General features: G+C 55.5%; 2 protein-coding genes across 3 annotated transcripts in view; one reads left to right on the plus strand and one right to left on the minus strand.

Annotated features, from left to right (window-relative positions):
* The window catches only part of LOC103263887 (keratin-associated protein 10-12-like), a 6,490-nt gene extending 5,486 nt beyond the window's left edge, over positions 1-1,004 (plus strand). The window contains exon 2 of one of the 2 annotated variants that reach the window (XM_008061547.1): positions 443-1,004. In XM_008061547.1, coding sequence (XP_008059738.1) covers positions 443-1,004 — 562 coding nt within the window. Of the gene's footprint in view, positions 1-293 lie in introns of those variants that run through there. The other variant, XM_021714188.1, reaches the window with a different exon arrangement.
* Positions 1-10,864, minus strand: part of TSPEAR (thrombospondin type laminin G domain and EAR repeats) — a 201,016-nt gene extending 190,152 nt beyond the window's left edge. Inside the window, exon 1 of the mRNA XM_008061562.1 lies at positions 10,719-10,864. Within this exon, the coding sequence (XP_008059753.1) occupies positions 10,719-10,803 (85 nt within the window). The 5' untranslated portion in view covers positions 10,804-10,864. The remainder of the gene's footprint in view (positions 1-10,718) is intronic.
* Between the last annotated feature and the right edge of the window lie 2,276 nt (positions 10,865-13,140).

Below are 13,140 nucleotides of genomic sequence, written 5' to 3' on the forward strand. Positions count from 1 at the left end.
CCTCCCCCCTCCCACCCACTCAGCAGACCCAGTCCGGACTAGCCACCGGGCCCCAACACAACCGAGGCTTTACGAGCTGAGCAGCAACTTCTGGGAAAACAAGCCATCCCTAATGAGGGCTCTCGGGAGCCAACTCCAACACCAACACGGAACGAGGAAGAACACAGGATCCTCTGTTGGGACAACACACGACACAGGGGTATAAAAGCCCCATGGCCCAGCACTTCACACCCTCACACTCCCTCATTCCCTCACTCCCTCACTCATTCCACCCTCCCAGCTCAACCTCCAGCATGGCCGCAGCCACCATGTCCATTTGCTCCAGCGACCTGAGCTATGGCAGCCGGGTCTGCCTGCCCAGGTCCTGTGACTCTGGCTCCGAGTCCTGGCAGGCGGATGACTGCCCAGAGAGCTGCTGCGAGCCCACCTGCTGTGTCCCCAGCTGCTGCGCCCCAGCCCCCTGCCTGAAGCTGGTCTGCACCCCAGTGAGTTGTGTGTCCAGTCCCTGCCAGTCAGGCTGCACCAGCTCCTGCACTCCCTCGCGCTGCCAGCAACCTAGCTGCCAGCCAGCTTGCTGTGTCCCTGCCTGCTGCAGGCTCATCTGCTGCAAGTCTGTCTGTTGTAGGCCCATCTGCTCTGGGGCATCCTCTTCCTGCTGCCAGCAGTCTAGCTGCCAGCCGGCTTGCTGCCCCTCCTCCCCCTGCCAGCAGGCCTGCTATGTGCCTGTCTGTTGCAAGCCCATCTACTGCAAGCCTGTCTGCTGTGTGCCCACCTGCTCTGGGGCTTCCTCTTCCTGCTGCCAGCAGTCTGGCTGCCAACTGGTTTGCTGCCCCTCCTCCTGCTGCAGACCCTCCTCCTGTGTGTCTCTCCTCTGCCGCCCCATGTACAGGCCCGCCTGCTGCGTGCCTGTCCCCTCCTGCTGTGCCCCTGCCACCTCCTGCCAGCCCAGCTGCTGCCGCCCAGCCTCCTGTGTGTCCCTCTTCTGTCGCCCCTCATGCTCCTGACCAGCTTGCTGAGGACAGACATGCTGACAAGCCCGTCCCCCAGGGCTTCCTGGGCACTATGGCTGCCCTACCTCTCCCACGGCTGACTTCTTGGCCTCTTCAGTGTCTGTGCCTTTCTGGGGTAGATGGACGCCTCTCCTTCTCCCAACCTTGGGGACTCCTGTAGACCCAGGTGATCCTGCTCCACCCACTGCCTTCACTCCTGAGACTTCCTTCCACAATCCAGGCCATGGTGGTCTCACTTCCATGGTGTCCTATCTCCTCAGAAGCCACAGTGCTCCTTCTTGGCCCACGCCAGGCTTGGAAAACCTAATAAACTCCCCAGTGTGTGACTCTGGGAATGTTTTGCTGTTTCTTTGGGACATTTCTGGCCAGTCCCCACAGGAGGTCACAGAGCAGGTGCCACCTCCCAGGTTCCCCTCCTGTCTCCAGCCTCCCTCAGGCGACCCTGGCACACACTGCCTGGCCTGGCACCATACCCGGAAGGGTGGGTAAGGCAGCAGCAGGCCCTACCCCAGCCTAGCATGAGAGCCCCTCTTCCAGGATCCCCAGTGATGGTCTCAGGATGGCAACAGTAGCACTCGGTACCCTGCCTCCTCCCACACCCCTCTCCCAGGGGACCCTCTGTGCCCAGACCTCCTGCTGTTAGGGACCATAGACTCTGGGACTCGTCCCAGGGCCCATCCATGGGGAGTTTTCCTCCTCTGTGATGTCACCAGCTCTCTTGCCAGGCTACCCCCACCCCCAGAGAGAGCAAACTAGGTGCCCTGAGCCTGTCTGCTACAGCCCCTCTGGCTGGCTGGGAAAATCCAGGACTGTCTCAGAGATGTGGTTTTGAATGCAAAACACATACCATCAGACTTCAGAGGGAGATGATGAGTGGGGTGGAAAATGGGAGGTCCCCAACCCCTAAGCTGCAGTGCTTGTCCATGGCTTATTAGGAACCAGTCTGCACAGCAGGAGGTGAGTGGCAGATGAGTGGAGTCCCGCTTGCTGTCAGATCAGCAGCGCCATTAGATTCTCATAGGTGTGCAAACCCTATTGTGAACTGCTCATGCAAGGGATCTAGGTTTCACACACCTTATGAGAATCAAATACCTAATGATCTCCCACCACCATCCATTGAAAAATCATCTTCCACAAAACTGGTCCCTGATGCCAAAAAGGTTGGTGACCACTGGCAAATGGAATGGTGCAAAATCAAATGATCAATGAGCCCAGGGCTTTTTTTTGTTGTTTTTGTTTCTTAGAGGGATTTTTTTTTGAGTTGGAGTCTCACTCTGTCGCCCAGACTGGAGTGCAGTGGCACGCTCCCCGCCACCGCAGCCTCGACCTGCTGGGCTCCGGCGATCCTTCCGCCTCAGCCTTCCAAGTAGCCGGAAATTACAGGCATGTGCTACGACACCCGGCTGATTTTTTGATTTATTGTAGAGATGAGGTCTCGCTGCCCAGGCGGGTCTCAAACCCGCGGGCTCAGGCAATTCACTCACCTCAGCCTCCCAAAGACACGGGATTACAGGCTGAGCCACCGAGCCCGGCTGAGGAATCTATTTCTTAAAATCAGAGGGATTTTTTGATTTGGAGTATCACTCTGTCGCCAGGCTGGAGTACAGTGGCACACTCATGGGCACCGCATCCTTGACCTGCTGGGTTCAGGCGATCCTTCCACTTCAGCCCTCCAAGTAGCTGGAACTGCAGGCACGCACCATCACACCTGGCTTTTTTAAATTTTATTTATTTATTTATTTATTTATTTATTTATTTATTTATTTATTTATTGTAGAGACGAGGTCTTACCAAGTTGCCTAGGCTGATCTTGAACCCCTGAGCTCAGGCAATCCTCTTACTTCGGCCTCCCAAAGTGCTGGGATTTCAGGATTGAGCCACCGTGCCTGGCAAGCCCAGGGCTTTTCTATTATGGCTGAACCCACAGGAGGGTGTGTCTCTCGCTGGTGGGCCTGCACCAAGTTCCCACAACTCTACTCCTGGGACCAGGAGAGGACTCTTTGTTGGTAATGAATTCACCCTGCACCTGCTTCCATACCCATCACTGAGAAGATGTGGTGACAACAAAGATGCAGTGGTCCCCACCAGGGTCAAAGCCCTGACCTCCTCCAGCAACCCTGGGCAAAAGTGTGGTGGCAGGGAAGGCAGTTTTGACCAGGAAGAAGCGGGAAATGCAGACCCTGCCTAGATGCTCCGTCCTATTACAGGACTTCAGGGAAAAGCCTGTCCCCAACAACAGGTGACCCTTCCCTGGCATTCCCCAAGTTTGGTCTCCAACCCCCAGACATGAAATCCAGTGTGTTAGGAGCAGAGGGCACCCCTGGGGAGCACCTGCTCTGCAACAACACCAGGACACAGCAGAGACTCCAGAAAATACATCTGGGGAAAAAGAATGATGGAAGGCAGTGCTCTGGCTTCCCAGCATGCTCACAACACACACATGCGCACACACACACACATGCAGGCACATTCTTAAACATATTCACACATTCACACACATGCACACGTTCAAACATACACACATTTACACAATGCCCACATATACGTTCACACATACATGCACACACACACACATTCACACACATGCACCTTCACACACATGTGGGCACGTTCTTACACATATTGCACACATTCATAAATACGCACACACATGCCCACACATTTACACACGCATACACATTCTACACATGCACCCTAACACATGCACACATTCACACACATTAACACATACACACATGCACACACATTTATATATATTTACATGTACACACTTCATGCACGTATGTATATGCATGTACCCTCACACATGTTTACACATGTGCACACACATTCTCACATTTTTACTCACATTCATACACAAGCACACACATTTTCACACTCATACGCAAGCACACACTTTTACACACACATTCTCACGCACAGACTGCCATTCCCCGGCTATGTAGACTGATCTCCTCCCCAGCACCCCCGCACTCAGACCACCACCAGCATGTCCTAGGCGATTTCCCCGCCATCACCTCGCGGGCAAGATGGGCGGAGACGTCGACCCATTTCACAGAGGAGGCTGTGAGACTGACTGCCACAGAGGGAGCTGGCGGGGGAGCCTCCCCTCCCTAACTCCCCCAGAGGTGGGGGAGAGGCAGTGCCGGCTAATTTGGCTGCAGGACCCCTGGGGCCCCTTGGATCCTGGCAAGCATTTCTCCTCTTCCTCTTCCACCCCGACGGCGCCCACGGTGCCTTTAGCTGGGATTCGCCATATCCCCCGGCATAGCCCCCTACACGGCCCGGGAGCCCCCTGCACAGCCCCCGCGCAGCACCCTGCATGGATGGCCCCGCCCGGGACAAAGCCGTCCAGCCCGGACCTGGAGGTAGGACGGCCCGTGGCAGAGGGGATTCCGCTCCCGCTCCCACCCCAAGCGCCTCCCAGAACAAGCACTGACTGCAAGGTGCCGACTTTCACGTCCCGCCCCAGCTCCCGGCCTGGCTTTCTTAGTGGAGCTGGGGGTCGGGGTGTGGGGAATCAGTGTAGACGCGGGTACATTGATGGGGGGTGGGGGGCCACCCCATTGATCCGTAGCGGTGTGCGTGGTCGGGCGAGGTCGCTGGCAAGCCGGGCGAGCGCCCCCAGCCTCCGACCCGGGCGTTCAGGGCGGGGGAGGCAGAATCTGGAGGGGGCAGTTCCTTCAGGCAAAGGCGCAGGTTAGGACTGGAGGGGAGGAAGCCGAGGACCGCGCCCCCGCCGCGCCCTCCCGCCGCGGCTCCCACCCAACACGGAGGTCACCTCTAAGCCACGAGCGCGAAATCCACCCGGGAGGAGTGGAGACCTGGAGGGCGGTGGGGTGGGAGGCGAAGGCCCGGCGGGCTGCGGAGGTGCAGGTCCGTGCGCTGCGCGGGGCTGGTGCTGGAGGCGTTAGGGAGTGGGGGGCGTCCAGGAGTGGGGAGGAGGGGGCGGGTGTTCCGCTGGAAACCCGGAATTTAACGCCCAAGATCCACACCGGCACTCACTGCCTCCAGCCTGACCCCGGAAAGAGCGCCTTGGGGGTCCCCGGCTCCCTCTAGGCAGACCTTAGAGCCACGTGTGGCTTCGCCCCAAAGAGATGTGCCTTGTTCCTGATTTCTGCGTGGAAGAAAATGTCCTGGCCTTAGAGTTAAGACATTTAAACACGAAACGAGTGTGTCGGTGACATCTGCTCCTGGTAGTAGTGAGTGAACGGAGGTGTGGGCGGAACGAGGGGTCTTAACTCTGAAGTTTGTTTTCGGAGACAGAGGCAAGGGGGAGGTGGGGTCTCCGCGACGCGGTTGGCAGGGCCTGTGAGCCTCTGCTGATGGGGATCGCTCACTTAAGAACGCGTGGATTGCCTGAACCCGCGGGTTCGAGACCTACCCGGACAACTTGGCGAGACGTCGTCTCTACAATAAATCAAAAACTAGCCTGGAGTGGTAGCGCGCGCCTGTAGTTCCGGCTACTTAGAAGGCTGAGGCGGAGGTTGAGGTGGCCAGGAGCAGAGTGAGACAGGGAAGGGAAGGGAAGGGGAGGGAAGGGAAGGGAAGGGAAGGGGCGGATGGACTAAATAAATGTAAATGATGGGCAAAGTCCCAAGCACCAGGAGTGTTGGGACAGAGTGAGACTCCAACTCAAAAAAAAGAAAAGAACAGAACGTGGATGGACTAAATAGGAAAGGAAAGGAAAGACAAGGATGGACTAAATAAATATAAATGATGGGGAAAGTCCCAAGCACCCGGAGTGTTGGGACAGAGTGAGACTCCAACTCAAAAAAAAAAAAAGAAAAGAAAAGAACGCGGATGGACTAAATAAATGTAAATGATGGGGAAAGTCCCAAGCATCAGGAGTGTTGGGTGCATTCTATGTCTGTCCCCACCTGCCAAGGGCTCCCCTGCCCTGGTCCAGAAGGTGAAGGCGGCCTGTCAGTCTTGATCTGCCACCCCATCCCAGAACCCGGGGGCACGGAGGGCCCTCCCAACCCAGCGAGCACCCCCATTCACCAACGAAGCTGCCTGCTGCACCCAGTGACCTGGGGGTGGAGCCCAGAGGAAGCCGCTCACCGATCCTGCCTGCTGCTTTCAGTAGGAGGCTGAGGGCTCCTGATCCAAGTGGGAGCCATGCCAGGACAGAGGACAGCCGACTGGCCAGGAATAAGTGACTTCCTAACTGCAGGATGTTATAGACGTTTGATCAGGCAGCATGTGGTGGCCAAGAGAGGGCGACGTTGGCACAGGGACCTCGCCTAGGACCAGGACTCCCCAGATTCACACTCCCTCCAGCAATGAAGTACAAAGGAGGGAGATCCTGGGAGCAGCGGAGAGGGGAGGGGACTGGAAACCTTCTACAATGGCAAAAGAGGCTTCAGCCCAGCTTTTTCCCACTGCCTCCACCCATCCAAGGATTTCTTTTTTCTTTTCTTTTCTTTCTTTTTTTTTCCTGTCGAATTTGAGTCTCACTCTGTCACCCAGGCTGTAGTGCAGTGGCATGCTCATGGCCACCACAGCCTCACCCTCCTGGTGTAAGATGATTCTTCCACCTCAGCCTTCCAACCTTTCAAGTAGCTAAAACTATAGGCATGTGCCATCACACCCAGCTAATTTTTTTTGATTTATTGTAGAGATGAGGTCTCACCAAGTTGCCTAGGCTGGTCTCGAACCCATAGGCTCAGGCAATCCTCTCACCTCTGCCTCCCAAAGTGCTGGGATTACAGGCATGAGCCACTGTACCCGGCCCCCAGCAATCTCTTAAAATGCAAATCCCTGCCTGTCATCTGCAGACTACTTTCTCCAGCTCCTGGGATGTACCTCATCCACCCCCAGGCCCAGGGCTCCCACCACTCCCACCCACTCCCACTCCTCTCTCAGCCCAACCAGGGGTCCCTCCACTTGCTGAAAGCCTCTGCCCCTGCAGTACCCACCCTGCATGTTTGCTCCCCAGGTTGCCTGGCGCCTCCTGCTGGGGGAATTGCACAGCCCACGGCTCTGGGCAGAGCTGTAGTGCAACCCAGTTGCAATCCCGGGGGCCTCTGGCTGCGGCTGCCACACCCCTGGCACAGTGCAGCCTTCCTACGCAGATACTGAGTGAGTGAAGGGGGAGGGAATGAAGGAATACCATGTCGCAGAGACCAGGGCCCAAGGCCATGACAAGGCTGAGTCCTGCAGGAGGACCTCACCCCTGACTGTTCCAGGGGTAACAGGGGACATTGACACAGAGATGCAATGTAAGAGACACCACCATCCTGTGACTCCCAGTCTCTGTCCCCTCTCTGCCCATTTCCCAAAGCCCACCAGCGACCTGCCTACTGGGGTCAGTTGTTGTCAGACGCCTCCTCAGACTCCCCTCAGCCTCCTGTCCCAGAGCTGGGTCACAGATGAGGGGTGCCAAAGGGCGACAAGATGGTGAATTTTCGTGGCAGCCCCACATGCTTCCATGAGAGCCCATGCCAGAATGCTGCCCTGTCTTCCCTGGCACCACCACATCCTGCACCCAGAATCATGACCTCCTTAAAGGAATCAGAAGGATCTCACCAATTGCCCGTCAGTCCTTGGGGACCAAAGCAGCTGGGCCTGGCTCAGGGATGGCTGAGGAGCTGTCAGACCAGGGGACATCCCACCTGGATCAGAAGAACTGATGGGTTCTGGAGTCAGCCTACGATCCTACAACTGCCAGAACCAACTGTCCCACAGCTCAAGGCCAGGCCAGCAGCTCATAAAAGGCTTCTCGCCTTGGAATCCTGCCTGCCACACTTACCCAAGGGAGCCTACCTCACCCAAGCCCTACCTGCTTCTGCTCCCCAGCAGGGTCCGTGCCACATACTATCTCTCCTTCCTGGACCTCCTGCCTTCCCAGCTGGCCAACTTCATGCTGACCACGTACTGGGATTGACCCCTCTCCAGATGCACCTGTGCAGAGGATGAGCACCCAGCCCCACTCCTCAGCAGAGGGTCCAGGAGAGAGAATACACAAGACACTAGTCAGACATTCAATCTGTTTCGCCACTGGCAAACCAGTCACACTGACTACTGCAAGAGGGCCAGGAGTCATGAGCCTGTCCTCTCATCAACACACCAGTCGATGGGTGAACTGCTCATCAATATGCCAATTGATCGATGGGCTATTCATTGATATGCTAATCAATATGAACTATTATTAATATGCTACTCAATTGATGAGTTGTCATTGATATGCTAATTAATGGTTGAACAGCTCATTGGTCTGCTAATCAATAGTTAATCAATGTACCCAATGACCACAGTTTCTCAGCACCTGCAGTCTCCCTTCCCAGCCCCATTCCCACCTCAGCCATCTGGAGACAGGACTCCTGCTTTCCAGTTCCACCTAAAGTCAGGCAGAAGAGGTCCACTTCGAGTCCCAACAAGCTCTACCCCTCAGGCCTCCTGGACTGTCCCTGCACCTGTATCCCACCCCAGGCCTGTCATGAGCTGTCCCTTGGAGGCTGCATTCTCTGTTCTCTCAACTCCTGGCCGCACTGGCTTCCACACCGCCTTCTGATGCAGGTACCACTTGCTGAGGTAGAAAAAGATGGCCTTTCTCCCCTTGCCACCCACGGAACTGGGGACACCTGCAGGTCCTAGCCCACAATTCGCCAAAGCTGACAGTCTCCGGATTTGCAAACTAAGGACTGGGAAGCGTCCAGTAGGTCAAAGAGACAGGACAAGTGCTGGAAATCAAGGCAAATGGCCCCTCCCAGCCCCTCCAGAGAAAGGAGGTGTGTGTCACAGTGGACCCAACTGCCCATGACCACATGTCAGCCACCAGCCATGACTTCATGCCACCTTGTCAGTGATCAGAGATGTGGGAGCAGGACTTAGAATGTAAGTCTGTGCAGCCAAGCCAGCCCTCACCCACAGTAAGGTGTGCCCCACCACACACACACAGCCCCATGGCGAGGACACATATGCCTTTCAAAGTCAAATGGAATCAGAGTGATTTCTAAAAGCAATTGGAAACCCTTGCTGACCATTATGCAAGTCTCTTGGGAGCATTCGAAACTCAGGTCAATATTATTTACTTGACTTTTATCTTTCCTCCCTAGTTAGTGGTATTTATAACTGGGTCATCTTTTAACTATTTGCAATATACCTTCAGGGGAGAGGGGGCGGGCATTATAAATATCCTTTATTATGATTATGTTGGTTGATTCCGTTCCCAGCACTGAAGAAAACATGAAAATACATGTTTGTGACTCATCCTCCATCAGGGAGGGCTGCTGGGTGCTGAGGATGGCAGCTCACGGCTTGGCCGCCCTGGGTCCCCATGCAGGGGAGGGAGAAAGGCTGGCACTCACCTTCTGTCACATGAAGTCAGGGGATTTTGCTCCACGATAAGCTGGCTTGACTCCTGTGTCATTTGCAGAATTGTCCAATTCCAGGACAGTCTCTGCGGACAGGTGCAGCTTCACCAGGACCCCAGAGAAGCAGCAGGCACCCAGGCCTGCCCACCTCCCACCCCATGGCACAGGGTCAGTGTGGCGTCACAGCCCAGCTGTTCCAGGGTGGCTGGGGTCATTTATGGCCTGCCCCACCACCAGCACTCATGCTGTCAGCATTCCAAACTTGGATCACCATGGCTCATGTCACTGGAAACCCAGTGCCATCCCAGCAGCCAAGTCCAAAGAGTGGACTTCACCATTCCAGTGAACCAAGGATGGGAGTTGGCAAATAAAACCAGAACCGAGTGAATTGCCTGAATTTGCAGGTTCGAGACCAGCCCGGGCAACTTGGTGAGACCTCATCTCTACAATAAATAAAAAATTAGCCAGGCATGGTAGCGTGCACCTGTAGTTCCAGCTACTTGGAAGACTGAGGCAGAAGCATTGCCAGAGCCCAGCAGGTCGGCACTGGTGTGTCGCCAGAACCACACATCCAGCTGTCCCCTCACCTCCCTCTCAGTCACACAGTCACACTGCCCTAATCTCCTGACCACGTCCTGAGTGCCGTTGTCACTCACTTACTGTCCTACAATCGGGTTTCTAGTGTCTAGTGTTCCTGTTACTTTGCTTTTCAAATTTTGATTTGAAAAGTCAAGTCTCATGATAAAAACTCTAGAAAAACCCATCATGGTCATTAGCAAGTCAAATGACCTTCCTAAAAAGGTGGGACCAAAGTTTCCTCCAAGTTTGCTGCTACCCACTGGGTGAGCTACCCTTCCACGTTACCCACCAGGACAAGGCTAAGCCCTCAAGGGGCCTTGCTCTTGACTCCAGGGTCGGTGGGGGAAAGGGGGTGCCTATGTTTCACATTTCTCAATATGTAGAAAGAGAGCCGGGCCTGGTGATGGCCCTTCACTCTGTGAGGTGCAGGCCGGGGGTGTCTCTCCATGGGCTGAGGAAATGGCTCCTTCTCGGGGACCTGCTGGGCCGCCACAACCTCATTCCTAGCGCAGGTGTAAGGCCTTTCCCCAGGAGGCCAAGCAGGTAAGCACTTGTGCACGGCCTCTGATCGCTGCTGTTAACTCTTTGAAACACGTCCCCACCCTGCTGGCGTGCGAAAGAGCTGCATTTCTATTGTGCCTACCTGTGCTGCTAGCTTTAATCTTCCCCATCTGCGCCCCTCCCACTGCGACCTGTCTCCCCAGGGTGCTCACCACAGGTCCTCCCAGCAGTGACCTTGAATCAATGTTAGACAGTGGCATTTGCTACTCAACAACCCACCCCACTCCCCCGAGAGGCATCCCTGCTGTACCTGTGCAGGGCTCCCAAGGCTGGGTGGCTTGGCCGGGGGTCACCAGGGACAGGAGGACAACACACAGCATCAGCAGGGCAGACATGAGGGGCTTGAGTCCCAAGCTCCATGCAGGGGCTCCACTCAGCCTGCAGGGTGGCAGCTGCTCCTCAGATACTTGCAATGGCCTTCAGGGGCGGCCTTGGGGCCCCCGGAGGTCACTGTGATGGCCACATGCCAGTGGCCCACGGCAAGGACAGAGATGGTCCTGGTAACAGAGGCAGCAAACCTCCTGGCTGCTCCGTGGCAGGGAGGTGGGTGACCCTGGCAGGTTGGGGCTGCAGCCGCGGGCTTATCTCTTCATTTCCCTGATGGGCTTGGGTCGAACTGTGCAGGTGACAGGTGATAGCAATCTCAGCATGGGCTGGGATTAGTCACGGGCAAAGCGCATTTCCCAAAAGGAGAGACAGAAATAGATCGCTCCGTGGAGAGCTGAGAACCAGAAAAACTTAGAAAACCTGTTTTCCTTGGGTGCAGAGTCCCCTAGTTCGCTGACATTCAGGACTGTGGGCACAGCTGACCATGGTAGGGCCGAAAGAGTGGGGCAGGCGCATCTGCTGTCCCCCCGCCACCAGAGGCAGGTCCCCTCACTCTGCTGGGCTCCTCGGAGGCAAGTCCCCACGCGCTCTGCTGGGCCCCCTGGAGGCAGGTCCCGGTGCTCTGCTGGGCCCTGACGGCAGGTCCCTGTGCTCTGCTGGTCCCCTGGCCGCCGTCCCCAGGAGGGGCTGGGCTACCGCAGAGGGCTTTTTATCTGGTGCCCAGCCCTCCGGAGGGTGTGTGGGTTTGTCAACTGTTGGGTTTCAGGAATTTCCCTCTGGAGGGAAGTCGGTCCTTAAAGGGAACAGCTCGTGAGAAGGAGAGAGTGAGAGACACTCTGCGGAGGGGTGTGAGGCCCTGCAGTCAGGCACACAAGGCAACGGTCACAAGAGGTGAGGGCCACTGGGAGTTGACCTCTCAGTACTTCAATTGATGTGAAATGCCACTCAAGGCGGAACAGCTATTAAATATGAGTATTCTTTTAAAAAAAAATACCCTGCTTTCTTCCTCATCCTCTTAAACAACACTGAATGTTTAACGTGCCCTGTGTGGACACCCCTGTGACCCAGTCAGAACCCAGCAGCTGTCCCTGGTTCATAGGACCCCTTTCATAGGCCTCAAAATGCACGTTTGCTGATTTCAGGAGGAAAGCCCCAGCTCAGGGGCCTCCGCATTTCTAAGAGCACAGACCCTGTCATTAGGGCTTGTTGAGAGAGACAGAGGGAAGGGAAAAGATAGACAGAGGGAGGGTAGGAGACATAGACAAGAGAAGAAAGGGAGAGAGAGAGCGACAGAGGCGGGAAGGAAAGACAGAGACAGAAAGAAGGAAGGAGGGAGGGAGGGAGGGAGAGAGACAGACTGAGACAGAGGGAAGGGAGGAGAGAGAGACAGAAGTGGGGAGGAGAGAGAGACAAAGAGAGAACAGAGATAGACAGAGACAGAAGAGACAGAGAGCGTAAGAGAGATGGGGGGAGGAGAGAAAGACAGGGAGAGTGCAGGAGAGAGAGACAGACAAAGGGAGGAGAGGAGAGAGAGAGACAGAGACAGAGAGGGGAGACAGAGCTTGTGAGGGCACTGAAATCCCTTTCCATAAAACAGCCCTGTGACTGGAGAGAGATCCCCCCTACCTTCTGCCCTCTCTCCCTCTCTCCCACCCTTTTCCTTTTTTATCCCCCCCCCATAGATGTTAATTCATGGTTCACATCCTAGTTACAAGGCTTCGGTTAACTGGGGTCATATAAAGAAAACCTGAAAAATGCTTCTGTTACACACAACTCCCTTTCACATTTCTAGGTGAGCCATGGGGCATAGCTTCTTCTCCCTGGGTCCCCCTGCCAGCTCTGCCCTGTGCACCTGCTGCAGTAACAGAAACTTCCAGCCTAGGCTTCGCCCACTGGGGCTCAGAAGCAGTGGGACTCTTCCACACACCATACAGTTCATGAAAATCCTAATTTTTTTTGAGTTGGGGGTCGCTAGGCCGGCCACAGTGGCTCACGCCTATAATCCAGCACTTTGAGAGGCCAGGTTGAGAGGATTGCCTGAGCCTGGGCAACTTGGCGAGACCTCATCTCTACAATAAATCAAGAAAAATTAGCTGGGCGTGATGGCACATGCCTGTTCTTCCAGCTACTTGAAAAGCTGAGGTGGAAAGCTCTCCTGAGCCCAGCAGGTCGAGGCTATGGTGGCAACTGGAACTACAGGCATGCGCTATCATGCTCAGCTAATTTTTCTTGATTTATTGTAGAGATTAGGTCTTGCCAAGTTGCCCAGGCTGGTCTTGAATTCATGGGCTCAGCCAATCCTCTCAACCTGGCCTCCCAAAGTGCTGGGATTGTAGGCGTGAGCC

This window comes from Carlito syrichta, unplaced genomic scaffold (assembly GCF_000164805.1).
Source record: "Carlito syrichta isolate Samal-C Ts95f unplaced genomic scaffold, Tarsius_syrichta-2.0.1 Scaffold305319, whole genome shotgun sequence".
Taxonomy (NCBI): Eukaryota; Metazoa; Chordata; class Mammalia; order Primates; family Tarsiidae; genus Carlito; species Carlito syrichta.